The sequence below is a fragment of the Strigops habroptila genome, chromosome 3 (genome assembly GCF_004027225.2).
Source record: "Strigops habroptila isolate Jane chromosome 3, bStrHab1.2.pri, whole genome shotgun sequence".
NCBI classification, from domain to species: domain Eukaryota; kingdom Metazoa; phylum Chordata; class Aves; order Psittaciformes; family Psittacidae; genus Strigops; species Strigops habroptila.
Window position 1 is genome coordinate 44,381,878 of NC_044279.2, and position 14,336 is coordinate 44,396,213.

The 14,336-nt window shown below is 40.1% G+C and overlaps 1 protein-coding gene across 7 annotated transcripts in view; it reads right to left on the bottom strand.

Moving 5' to 3' along the window:
- SLC6A15 (solute carrier family 6 member 15) overlaps positions 1–13,972 on the bottom strand; it is a 38,358-nt gene extending 24,386 nt beyond the window's left edge. Inside the window, exons 1-3 of one of the 7 annotated variants that reach the window (XM_030480093.1) lie at positions 13,706–13,913; positions 2,038–2,518; positions 11–106 (exon numbers count right to left, since the gene is read on the bottom strand). In XM_030480093.1, coding sequence (XP_030335953.1) covers positions 11–106; positions 2,038–2,326 — 385 coding nt within the window. In that variant the 5' untranslated portion in view covers positions 2,327–2,518; positions 13,706–13,913. Of the gene's footprint in view, positions 1–10; positions 107–2,037; positions 2,519–13,051; positions 13,245–13,417; positions 13,629–13,695 lie in introns of those variants that run through there. The other 6 variants (XM_030480088.1, XM_030480091.1, XM_030480089.1 and 3 more) reach the window with 6 other exon arrangements.
- Positions 13,973–14,336: the final 364 nt, after the last annotated feature.

Genomic DNA, 14,336 nt, shown 5'->3' on the forward strand with positions numbered 1-14,336 from the left:
TTTGTGTCACCTTCACCATCTTGCATTATGGTTAACTTGAAAACCAAGAAGGCTTTAGCTCTAATGATCACTTGCTTTTCTCTGCTGCTCTGAAGGCTGCAATTCACTAAAATGGGGAAAAATTATTGTTAAAGCCAAATATATCCTTGTCTCAGCGACTGCAGAAAACATTATTTCTCCACAGACTCCACATCCAAGTTCCTGCAATCACAGCACAGGGGAAAACGTTTAACTTCAACCTGAAATGAAGGGGGTTTTTTTATTTTTTTCAAGTTTGATTAATGAAGTGCCATAATGTCTGAAGGTTAGTGGGGGTTTTTTGGTTTTGTTTTTCCCAAAATGTGAAATTATTAACTAAGTACGTTTATATTTTATCTGAATTAAATTTACACTTGCTGGCAGAGTAACTTTAAAAGCTCCTGAAGGTAAGAATCCAACAGCCTAAGGAGCATACCAATGGATCTTTAATGTTGGTTCGAAGGACAATCCAATTGTCTTGCAAAATTAGGAACTAACTACATCAAACACAGACTTTCAAAAGGAACACAACCACACAAAACAAACTGCTTTAGTGCATTATCCTTGAGACTACATCCTGACACCATACTTGGGATGAAATTGTAATATTTTAATAGCTACACCTTTCAGCTATGAACCAGTTTGGTTTAAAATTGTTAATTAACAAATGTGTTATTTTTTCATCTAGCAGTAATACTTGATCAACTCTATACTGCGTCTAGTAGACTAGATGAGATTGCCATCCACTGAAAAGCTATGGGCTTTCAGAAACTACATTTAAGAAGTTTTCTCAGTTAATATTACAGTTACAGATAAAGAAAATTTTAGATTCCATGGGAATCATTAAATCAACCATTTAATTACTTTCTCTCCAGAATAAAGGAGAAAAAATGCAATTAAATGAGAATGAAAAAAGAAAAAAAAAAATCTTAAAATAACTAGATATAAAAGAATTCTGTAATAACTTTATCCTGGAGATAGAATATTTCAAAGTATAACCTTCATTTTTACAGCTTGAACTGTCTGAGAGAAAACAAATAAAGATTTATACTCTGATCATATTCTAGGCTCATTTCTATATTCTTCAATCACATCAGTTTTGTCCTTCAACTTTTAAAATCCAGCATGAATAAAATCTTTTTCTGTATTTTCTATTCTGTAGTACAGATTCACTTTTTGAATCATAAAAAGTGACAAGTTTGATTTGAATTCAGCTAAGTAAATAGCTACAATAGGATGTGTGTTAATACAGTATAGTAGCGTACAGCACAGGATAAAACGCTAATCCTGCATTCATAGAAGAAGGGAGGTCTCCAGCCTCATACTTCATACTACATTCAAGACCAGATGTGGACAGCTAACAAACAAATAGCTTGGTGTTATTGTTCTAAGTGAAAGGTAACTTGTTGTTTAGGAAAATAGTTAACTATGTAACAACACAAAACATTTATGATTTATATTTTTCATTATTAGTAAAAAAATCCTTTTCACTCCTACAGTATTTTGTTGTTCTTGCAGGAAATAAATCATGATCAACTGGCCAAGGAGCTAAAAGCAATTAAAAGTAATTAAAAAGTAAAGGTGTGAAGCTTAGTACTGCTAAATACTGAAGACTGAATGCTGCTTTAGTCTTTGAAGTGGATGCAGATATAATGCCTTGATTTATTGTCCAAGTACTATGAAGAACGCTTTAGCAGAACAATAGCTAGGTCCTAAATAATGCAAACTCTCCATAAACACGTGTTTTGGTTAGTCACTAGTCTGACCACTAGTTAAAGTCATATCAAGAACTTTCTTCCCTAAAATGAGGAAACTGAATCTTAGAATAATCTGCTACTTACTTTAACAGATGTGTCTCACTAAATAAAGAGAATATGGGTTTCTCCTCATAGGTTCTGGTATAAATTAAAGGAAAAACCTGACATGCTGGAGTAGGTTTACTGTGGAAGCCCTTGCTAACCTTGAAACCTGATAGGTTAGCTTCATCATTTAGATATGACCAGCTATCACAAGACTTACCTCCACCGTTTTTCTGACACAGATATGGGAATCGCCACACATTCCCCAATCCCACAGAAAATCCAACTTGTGCCAGAATATATTGGAGTTTGCTGTTCCAAGCAGGTCTTTCATCTTCTACATCTGAGCCTTCCTCAACGTCAACATCTTTTTCCTCCTGATCATCAACCATAAGTTCACTTTTCTTAAAGGCATCATCTGAAGAGTCTTCATTAGAGAGAAGGTCCTTAACTGACTCAATGACCTCATCATCTAGTTCTCTTTTCACTACCTTGCTATTCTTAGGCATTTGTAATATGAGAAAAACAGCAAGGAAGTCGAGTTCAGCTGAGATAGATGGACAAGCACTGAAGAAATCTCTCCCTCTGCTTGGCCAAGAATATTGAAGCAATAGACTGAAGATGCTGCCTGATGAGTCCTTGATACCAGGGAATCAAGAGTAAGGACTTCTCTTCCTGACAGTTTGTTCTACTGAAAGTATCTGTGGGAAAAAAAAAAATAAAATAAAATAAAAATATATATATATAAAGAAGGATTAATGAGAAGAAACAATTTAGAAATCATATGCTTTGGTTTACTCATTTCTGCTTATCTAAATGATTTAACAGGAGGAGAAAAAAAAAAAAAATAAGAAAGGGTTGTTAACCCACTTCCAAATTGTAGGAATTAAGTTCACTGTTTGTACTTAAATATTTCTGTAGAATACATTTCATTCACTTGCTGAGAGTTTCATTTTTGCTTTTTATGTCTTAAATACTGATAAGCTAATTGCTCATATTTTGACAACATAAGATGCTTTTATCAGGCATAATGGCGTACGCACTTTATAGAAAATTTAGGAGCCCAATTCCATTACTTCCTGATTTAACAGCTGTACTTGAGTTTTTAAAAATAGATTTTAAACAAAACAGAAGAAGTTTTCAGACCACTTCAGAAAGTCATGCAGCAACCAAGATTTTGATATATAGGATGCAATTAGTGCTTCAAAAGCAAGGGAGACTTATTTTTCTGTATTCTTCATCAAGCAAAATATAATCACTATCTTATTTTCAAAGGAGAGATGCTCATCACTTATGAGGTTTGATGCTTTAGTTAGTTTCTTATAAATAGGAAATAATTAAACATATTTGAAACATCTGAAAAGCTGTAACCAAGTCCATTTTAAAAGCCTGCTGTTTCAATTGTGTATGTATAGACACAAAAATGCCTGCATTTGAATACATATTTGTCTTTAACACAATGAATCATTTAAAAAGACACACAAACTTGCTTTGCAGCTGCCACACTGAAGGTAACCATAAGATTTTGGGGAGGAATGTTTTTCAAGAAATTCCTCACTAATCACATGGCATAAAACTAGTATGTGCAAAGCCATCTGCACAATTAAGAGTCTTAAAAGGGATTTAGATTATGTGTTAAGCTTCATGAAAACCCTGAAGAGGGAATATACAAGAACTGCTAACTGATGAGCATCAGAAATTACTCCAAGATACATGAGAGCTTTCAGCTTTTGCTTATGGACTTGCTGCAACATCTGGTCCATAGCACAAAGGCTGTATCATCTTCTGATCAGCTTGCACGTAGCTGAGAACTGCAAGGTATTACTGGACTGTTAGTAAAATAATTAAGCGATCAAACACGTCACAGCTGCTTCAGTGACAGACCAGAAGGAAAGAATTCAAGCCATTGGAACCCAGCCCACAGCTTATGAAGGTGAGACTGCACAACACAGAAGTAAAACCTCTGTCACTGCAAGTACTATAACCAGCCTCGTGGCTGACAGGACAATTACATTTTTCAATAGTTTCTAAGGATTTGGAAGTTGAACTTCACTCCAGTTGCCTACTGAACTCCACTGTAACCTCCTTCCTTCATTCCCTCGGCTCCCATCACTGCCTTCTCACATCTCACTCCCTCCTGTTACTGCCTCCTCTCAGCAACTCCACCTCTGGCAGTCAGCCCAAATGTTTTACGCACAGTAGAGCCTACCAGTTTCTGCTCTGCTTCATCCTCACCACTGTCACTGGAAAGGTTCGTGGTCCTATAAACCTTCCTTCTGACACCTGAAGAAGTAGCATCAGGCTTTGTTTTGACTGATACTAGTTCTTAAAAAAAATTATATGTATGGGCTATACACAGAACAGTATAATGGGGAAAGAGAGTTGTAAAGACAATGGAGAAATCCTAATACAATATCCTGTATATCTGGGCTAAATTAATGTCTATTCAGGCCTCTTTTTATCCGTTTTGTCTTTTGGGTTGTAAACTCTTCAAAGGACTACACCCTCTTCTAGTTTATGTATGATTCAGTAGCTCTTAGCTGTGACTGAGATATGCAGGTAGAACCAGAATGCAAACACCAATAATATACTAAGTTGAAGCATTTAAGCAGTCCTAATGGAGATTCAGGACTATAAGCCACAGCATCTGGTACTTCAGCTACTACTTTCAGTCACATCTGAAACTTGTCTTTTCCTTTTGTTCCACTGATGTAAATTAGAGCAGCTTCTCAGTTCCAGTAATTACTAATAAGTTCAGGGAGTACATTAAAATGGAACAATTTTCTCTCTGCAATAAATGTAACAGCTGCATAAGTGAAACTACATGAGTATTTCTCTGTAGGTCTGAAATCCTTCTCTAATGTAATAAGCAAAAGATATTTTCAGTAGGAAAGGCACAAGCCACCCATCAGTATTTAAAAAAATGTTTTAAAAGGTCTTATCTGTATTAATTATCTTAGATAACATAGCTTGCAGGGCAGCATCTGGAGCTCTAACAGATGAGTCAATTCCAACAGAAATTGCATCATTCTGTCCTGTCATGCATTAAACATTGCATTAGTACACTTCAGAATAGACTGGGCTTGATACTTTTATTCCTAGCACAGAATAGTATTAACTTCCCTTTCATTAACTTTCCATTAAGCAGGATGTTATCCATAGCACTATTACTGTATAGAGTGCAGTACTTGCAGGGTTTGAGAAAATGTGGGAGGCATGCCCAGCACACTGGTGCTTGGCTCTACCAGCACTGGTTTTCTAACTGAGTATGTATCACTGTACAAACTGCACCAAGGATGCAGGACAGCCCTTCAGGATACATCACAAATCCACAGGTGGTCTCTGACTGTCAGATTTAACAACTTGTTCTCGATAGTAAAGGAGTCAGTATCAAACCAAATGAAGTCCTACCTTACCAGACATTACCATCATGTACAAATGCTCAAAGCATGGCCCCAGCTAGTTTGTGCAAGGACTCTGCCATTCTGTGCTCAGCACTCGCAGAACACACTCTAAGACATGCACAGAAGCCTCTTGCTTTGATCCAAATGAAACCCTCACAGAAGGCAGATGCTAAACTACTCAGCCCGAGTAACATCTAGATATGAATGCTCCCAAGTGAAGACTGAATAGAGTCATAGAAGTTGGGAAAGACTCATTTAGGTTAGAAAAGACCTTTAAGATCATCAAGTCCAACTGCTAACCTAGCACTGCCAAGTCCACCATTAAACCATGTCACTCAGTGCCATGTCTACACGTCTTTTAAATACCTCCAGGGATGGTGACTCGACCACTTCCCTGGGCAGCCTGTTCCAGTGCTTGAAAACCCTTTCAGTGAAGAAATTTTTCCTAATATCCAATCTAAACCTTCCCTTGAAGCCGTTACCTCTTCTCCCATCACTTGTTGCTTGGGAGAAGAGACCGTCCCCCACCTTGCTACAACCTCCTTTCAGGTAGTTGTAGAGAGCAATAAGATCCCCCCTGAGCCTTCTGTTCTCCAGACTAAACAACCCCAGTTCCCTCAGCCACTTCTCATTAGACTTGGGCTCTAGATCCTTCACCAGCTTTGTTGCTCTTCTTTGGACAATCTCCAGCACCTCAGTGTCTTTCTTGTAGTGAAGGGCCCAAAACCGAACACAGTATTCGAGATGTGATCTCACCAGTATAGGGACATACCTTGTAAAAGTGTAAAGTTATTCACCAGCATAGTTCACCTAAACACAAGACACTGAACAAGTTCTTTTTTGTTTTGTTTGTTTGTTTAATAACACAGTATTGAACTTCAGCCCTTCAATCTATAAAATGCTGTTTTAGGTCCCCACATCATTTCAATCTAGTCCAGTACTGAAATGAAGTTCTTCATTAGCATCAAATAGTAATCAGAAAATAACATGCCAAATTCTGTTACATGCCCCTTTCGGTTAGTTCCACTACTGGCTACCTTGTGCAGCAATACAGCACTATGAGATGTTCCTCCTAAGTACCATTAAAAATCTACATAACAAACCACCATATTTACTGATGAACTAATGAATTTAGTATCAGACTCAGCCATTACTGTGACCATTTTAAACTCCAAGTCCTAAATCTTGTAATGCATTTTAAAATATTAATATGCTATTACACCACCTTGGATTAAAAATAACATGTCCAAATATAACTTAGCCTTATTAAAAGCTCTTTAGGGGCTGGGGTATTGTTTTGGTTTTAGGTAGGGTTTTTCCCCTATCTTAGATCAGATCATGGAATTTGATCAATTGATTTAATCTGGTTTCCAGGCAGCCTCACTCATCCTTTTCATAACTTCAAACGATGTCATGTGTCAGGTGAAAACACTGAAGGGAAATTTTTATAATCACATTTACTGGAGAAAATAACATTTCTCTGGAATTTTCCACAACTGAAATGAACAAAGAAAGACGGAATCCCTTTTCTTATATAAAATCCTCTTAAAGAAGAAAAAAATCCATCTTAAACTGACCTGACAAGTGTCTGTATTGTTTGAGGGAATTTAACAGAACGGAAATTGCTGAACAGTACATGGGTACACGGTTCATTTAGAAGAACATTTAGAAAATTATTCTGTCACTGAGCTAAGAGTAATCAATAATCTCAGTTAGCATGAACATACTTCTGTAAACAACCAAACAAATCAGCTAGATTTTTATAATGTCTTACTAGCACTGTCCTGGATATGTTTAAATCTCTCTTTCTCATACTGAAATATAAATCAGAGAGTCTTTTTTGACACAACAAGCAAACTGCAGACCCAAGCTTTCTCAGAACACAGTGGGAATTTTGTTATTTTCTTCTACAGAAGAATCAAGACTTCCTGCATTAGCACGCACAAGCAACGTAACCTGATTAGACTGCCACATTATTAGCAAATTAAGCAATAATCCCTTGCGACAGCGAATTCAGACCCAAATTAGCTCCCTGGGAGATCTGGGCTTGCTCTAGAACTTTTACTTCAGCTTCATTCCCGCATTCAGAAATGCTGGCACAGGGAGATAAGACCTGTAAAGCCTGCGCTGACCAAACTGCAAACGTTTGCAGGAAGATTCAAAGGGACTTCATTAGGCAAAGCACCAAAAGACACATTGAAAAATTTTGCTGCACGCCCTTTTCCCCAAATCTTTCTTATACGTAATGTATGTAGTAAGAGAGTGGTACTAGTTCTGTCCAACACTGCTTGCTGCTCTTCACCGTTACACTGGTAATGAATCTTATGTCTGGCTCCTCTTCAATGCATTTCTACCATACATATCTGCATGCCAATATACAGACACTTACTAGATTAACATCATACTTCTAGTTCTCCCAACTGTGTAAACAATTAAAAGTTATGAGGCTGGAGATTTTCACAGCATGTACAGAAAAATAGGTACCAAAAAAAAAAAAAAATCTCACAAATTTGTAAGTATAATGAGTACAACCACCCCATGTTCCTGCAATCACAGCACAAGTCTCTATAAAAAGCCATTTGTAAAGCAATTTCATGCTTAAAACATCCCACAATACTATTGCAACAACTGTTATAACTAAATATTAAAGAACTTTCAGCAATGCTTTTCTGACATAAACTAAAACACAATTATTTTTACATTGTGTTCCTTTTTAAAATTAGCCCTATACACCCTCCAATCTCTTCTAAGACTGTACTTTATTGCTTTTATTACCTTATTTTTACATCTGATGAAAACGCAACAATTTGGCAAAATTATGCACATTCAAATTATAATGCATTACAAGTAAACCTCACATCTTTGATCAAAAATTATTTCAATCTTCAGCCTGAATTGGAAGGGAAAGAAAGGAAAGAAAGGGAAAAAAAACCAAACAGTGTGTTTATACTTCATAAAAGACTATCAAGAATATCCAGGCAGAAAATAACTTTCTAGAAGGCTACTGTAACATCATTTTTAAAAAAATAGAAAAAAAGGAAAAATTGATACTTTTTTAAAGTTCAATGTTTGCCATTAAAGGGAGAAAAAGATTAATGTTCTGTTCTTCAGAGGTCTGCGTTCTTCTCTGATGGAGCAGTTAACATACCAACATGCTGCTGTGGGGATAACAAAATGCAATATAAAGCTGCAGCCAGTTCACATTACTAAAATCTCTGATTTGAGGGTAGACTGTGACAGCGCAGTGTACCAGCCCGGTCGCACAAGCTTACATCTTACACTCCAGTTCACAAAATCTCCAAGACTTCCAGTGAAGAAACCAGTATGAGTCAGCAGAGGACACAACTAAAAGTCAGGATTCTCCCCATGGCGTATGTTTGTAAAACATCCTGACTGATATTCATGCCAAAGGTTTCAGTCCCTATGAAATCACTGGATGAGAATTATATGGAAAAGTGAAGAGGAGCTTTTACACCTTGAAGGAAGCCTATGAAATGCATCTCAAATACAAACCTATTAGAGCTAGGCAGAAGAAAGCATGATGGAAACAACCAATACAGAAAAAGGAACACCAAAATTAGGAGTAAAGGACTACTGTGAGCCTGCATAAAGGAATCAGGCAACTGGTGAAGGCAGGATGGGGGAATAGCTAATGGCTGTCATATCTGAGTGAGAAAGAAAGAAGACTGCAGGAGCAAACCAGGTTTCGTGGGAGTACTGTTATTGTGAAGAATGGCTACCATTGGGGGAAACCTGTGTAAAGATAATTATTTCAGCAAGAATTACACTGTGTAACAGTACTCACTGCACAGACTGAATTACTGCTGCAATGCAGCATTGTGTTCTTTGGCGGAAATAAGAATATGCACCATAGCCTTTTTGCCTAGTCAAGCCCACTTTTATCTATCTACTGAAGCAGCCACTATACTGCTCTTCAGCATGGACTACATGATCTAGCATTTTGCCCTGGCTAGTTTAATACAGCCTGTCAGTAACAGGTATCTACTCAATAGGTACTTAACTCAATAGTGAAAGATAATTATATTCTACCCAATTAAACTCACATTTCTCTGCATTCTTCAGTGATGCTATTAGAGACATGCTAATGCATGTTACACATAGTACATTACACTGTAAAACAGTAAGAGCTATGGGACACTTGAAAGCATTAGAAAAAGTGAATGTTTTTGATTCTGGTGTCACTATACATTTAAATCATTTAGACTATAGCAAAACAAGAGAGACAAGACTAAATTCACACCTGCTGCAAGTAGAGGTAGTAGTTATACAGACTTCAGTGACACTGCACCTGTTTCATATTGCTGGGAAATTTGTTCTCAGTTCCTACAAAATGTTCTTCCTGGCTTTATCTAACATCAAGGCCCTGCACAGTCTCAAATGCTGACAATGTCTCTCCCAGATTAGTCTCCTTAAATTTTAGTTACAGGAGAATACTTTCTACTGTTGTAAGACAAACAGAATGATTTGACAAAACCAGTAAGATTTCTTTCTCAGATTTGTTCATTGTCAATAGATTTGATCTTGTGTGATTTCTTCCAAATCACTGGCCCGACAGAAATATCTAAGAGAATGTTACAACCTAGACATGTTAGTTTCTTTCTTTTCATTGCATGTAATCTCTAAAGACTTTATCAGCCTTACTGTAGTTTCTCACCTGCATTCACAGGTTTCCTAGTATTTTCTTCTCACAAATCAACCTCACTGAAATACTTCACAGACTTACATGATGTGCTAACTGTAATTTCCAATTTAGATGGAGAAAACCGGTCTTTTCTTACATGTACTTTATTGAAAGAACAAATTCAGTAGTTACCACTCCTTCAGCTGAAGCTGATGAAGTAATCTCAGCAATACTGACAATAGTTGATTGGTCAAGCTCAAAAGGCCTAACTGCTGGCAACTTGAAGCAAAATCTCCATTTTCTAAGTTCACCACATAAACTACAACAGGACCACACTGTATTACAAAATCTTATTACACCTCTAAGAAGTGAGAGAATATAAAACTATATTATATATTTCATTAAAGTACTGAAGTTATTTAAGTTGCAAAATCAAGCACTGAAAGTTAGACATTACCAGATGTATAGTTGCGCGGAGATTTGAATTCTCTGCCCTCTGTGTTTTGGATTAGTAAGTAAATCAAGCTGTCCTTGCGAAGAAGTTACCTGATTACTTTGTTGCCTGGTTTTTATACATAAGCAAAGAAGCTGAACTGTTTGTAGACAGGTTAGCAGAAATTTTGCTTCCCCTCAAATCTAATTATTTCATTATATAAATCATGCTTTCAAGTTATGTTACAGTAAATCCTATGTCTTTAAAAACAAAATGAGTAATACCAATTCCGCTGTAGAAAATCCAACATGGTAAATGTCCTATAACAGTTTCCCATCCCTTCTCCATTTTGCCTTAAGAAGAGCATGCTGACTCATTAGCACTGCAGTACCATTTCTGACACTTGAAATACGAAAAATAGGATCACTTGCCAGCTGCAAAAAAATATTTTCTCAAAGTGGGAAATAGGCTACTGGCACCGTGACTTAGATTCAAGGCATTGTTCTACACTGCATTATGCAACTTTTCTTGTATTTCTCCTACATCAAAAATATGGAACCCTTAGTCTTAAAAGTTAAGGATAAGAATGAAGATATCTACTTCAGTGTAGGCTTCTGAAGCTCAGCCCAGTTATTGCCATTACCTAAAGCAACTGTTCTGGCAGTTACCATTGCTCTTTTACACTACTTTCTATGGGCTTGTCAGGTTTTTTGCAGGTTTTTTGCATCAGCTCTTCAGTAGAATAGTGCTCAGTTATTATTTATCGATGATAATTTTTTTTCCTAAATTATTAGAGAACATTTTATCTGTAACGGCAAGGTTACTTTGAATCAAATCTCAAGAAAGAAGGGAGTTGCTTAAGTTTTGAGATGCCACCTGTCAAAGTTATTCTGTAACCAAGAACTCACAGATCTTTAAAGTCATATGGAAAAGCTGCTACTGGTATTTCCATTTTTTACAATCCATTGCCATGACAATCCATAAACTACATGAGCAAAGAACCCAAAACTGTTCTTCCAAAAATCAAGAGATACTTTCTCTTTTGAGCATTATTCCTTGATATGAGTAAAGCAGTCAGCACAATGGTAAGTAGCAGGGGACACAGATGAATGTATCCTTGGTGTTGTGAACGCTTCTGGTTGCATACAAGAGAATTTCAGAAAGAAAAAAAAAATATCTGCCTTCCACAAAAGATTCCTATCACTAATACTTCTCAAGTAATGTAATTCCATACCATGTGAGCAGCAACTACTCCAGTATATCTTAACAATGCAATTTATACCTAAAGGAATAGCTGCAATTAGTAGATTGTGTTTCTGAATAACCTGTGATATTTTTTTCTTTTCTGAGAACTTCAGCATTTTAAAAGTCATGTGTGTACAGGCTTTTGCAATATACAGCAGAGAGTTGTTCAATCTATGTGGTTCTCATCTGCACCATTACTTTTTCGCTTGCTTGCCTGTAAGAAAAAAGAAACTACAAGAACGACAAGATACTAAAGGTCAAAAGGAATCAGCTTGTGCTGCAAAACTCATTTAAAGATGCCTTAGCAGTTTCACTTACTCGGTTTCACTACTGGTGGTACATCTGAACAGCTATGAAATGGTTTGGTTTTTTCATGCACAGATCAAAACCAATGGAATTTTTTGTTCTTGAATTTGAAGTGCAGAGCTGAGCTCAAAGGGAGTGTCTCATATGCACTGAATGCAGGCTGTAATGCTATTGTTATCTTAATATGGTCTATGTGTAAACCGTAAGATCTTATAGATTAACTAAGACAAAATTAAGCAATCTTTCCTAGGCATTTTTTAAAGTTTGCATTTTAATGAGATGATGGTAACGGAAAACACACTACTAAACAGAAGGAAAAAAAGATAGTATGTTGCCATCATGTTTTAATCAAGTGGAATAAGCTGTCTGCACGATACATCCAACGCACATGTACGTGACATCAGACTCATTTATACTTTTCTTTGGAGGGGGAAATAAGAGATTTGGATCCCTGTCCTATAGCATGTCACAGTGATACACTGATGGTGACATGCTATTTAAAAATAATTAGGCTTCTCTTAGAAATCAATACTACAGCAATGAGCTTTTTATGTAGCAATACCACACAGAAAATAAAATGGCTGATGAGGATGAGGTCTTGACTACATCTTTTACAAATAAAACAAAGTGCAATTCACTACAACAGAACAATTCCAATAGCAACCTCTCATATGGCAGGTCAGTGTGACTGTGCAGACATATTTCAATCATCTCCCTTTCCATCATCAGACCCTTGCAAAGAAATTCCAGTTCACTTTAATACTAGCAAAATCTGAGCAATACCTGCCAATATCGGCATGGTAAATAAGAAGAATTAGTAAGAAAACTGAAAGGGGGGTGGGGGAAGAAACACTGGGAGAAAACTGTAGGTGTCAATCAACCCGGCATATACGCCGTAGTACACAGAGCTCTGCAACCATTAAAATCCTGACCAGAAAATAAATCCAAGACGCACAAAGGTTCAGAGCAGGTCTTCATTATCATACCCACCCAAACATGGCTGACACCAGGGTGCACCAGCCACCAGCCCAATGGGGCTGCTTCAGCCTGCGCGGGGCGAGGGATGCGGTGGCGGCGAGAGAGGAGGGGAGAGAAAGGGAGGTACCAGGGGCGAGAGGGGAGACACCGGCGGCACCCGCCGGGCGACTCCCACCCCCCGCAGCAACAAGGCAGCGCCGGCCGGCCGCTTGTCTCCCGCACCCACCTCCTGCGCCTCCGCCCGGAGGCAGGGCCACCACAGCCCTCGCCCTGCTGCGGCTCTGTCCTCCCCAGCACACGGCGCCCGGGGGCCGCTCCAGACCTGACTGGCGATACTCCTGCTCTCTCATCTGCCGGAGCGGCGGGCCGAGCCCTCCTCCCGGCGAGCCCGGAGTCCTCCGCGCTAGGAGGAGCATGAGAACGGCGCTCCCCCTGAAACACGCGTTTTCCGTACATCCAAGGTGTCTCACGCAACACGCGGGAAATGAATGAATCTTCTGCCACTCGTGGTAGCAAAAGGATGTAAGTTCCCCACCTCCCCTCAGTAATTCTAATTATTATAAAAACAGCCCCGTACATGCTTTTAACCTACCGCCGAATTAAAACACATGGGCAGCTTCCAGCGGGCGCTCGCTATTGTCTCCCAGGGGCCGCTCCCTCCTTGCCGGGGCGAAGGCAGCCTCCCGTGAGGGAGCTACGGAAGCCACCCCGCAGGAAAGCAGCGGACACCGGGCGGAAAGGGACCTCGCGCGCCCGGCCCATGCTGTCCCTTCCCGCCTGGTGATACACGCGAGGCGCCGGGCCGGCCGTGCTTTCCCCGCCGCGCAGCCGGGCTGGGGAAGCGCGGGTCTCGGCGGTCACCAGCCTCACCTCGCCTTACCTCCGCCCGCGGGGGTCGCCGGGCGCCAGCTGCGGGAAGGAAATAAGGAAGAGGGGGGGCTGGGTGCCCTCCGGGGCGCGGAGCGGGAAGCGGGGCCGTACGGATGCAGGGCTCAGCGGCGGGCAGGCGGCAGCAGAAACATGTGCCCAACCCTCGCTGCGACAGCGTTTAAAGACAGACATAAAAGAGGCGGGGGGGAGGAAAGGGGATGGCAGCGTCGGGCCGGGGGAGCCGCACCTCCCGACGCAGGGAGGAGCGCTCCCGCCCCCCGCCTGCAGCACTGGCAGCATCGCCTGCGGGCGCGGAGGAGGCAGGGGCGGCAGCGGGAGGAGGGGTGTGGAGTGGCCGCCGCCGCTCCAAAAGCTCTGCGGTTGCGCTCCGACGCAGAGGGTGCCCCGTCCCCAGCCGCCTCCCTCCCTCCCTCCCTCCCTCCCGCCCGCCTGCCCGCTGCCAAGACGCGTGGCCGTCACCGTGTCCCCGGGCCCCGTGTGCCGTGAACGTGGGCTGTGTGCTGCCAGCGGCGCGCTGGTGACGGGCACCGTAGAGACTGAAAGGGTGGAGGGCAACTGTGAGGGGGATGAAGGGCACCGACCTGTACCCGTGGTGATGGGGCACAAGTCTTGTGGGCCAG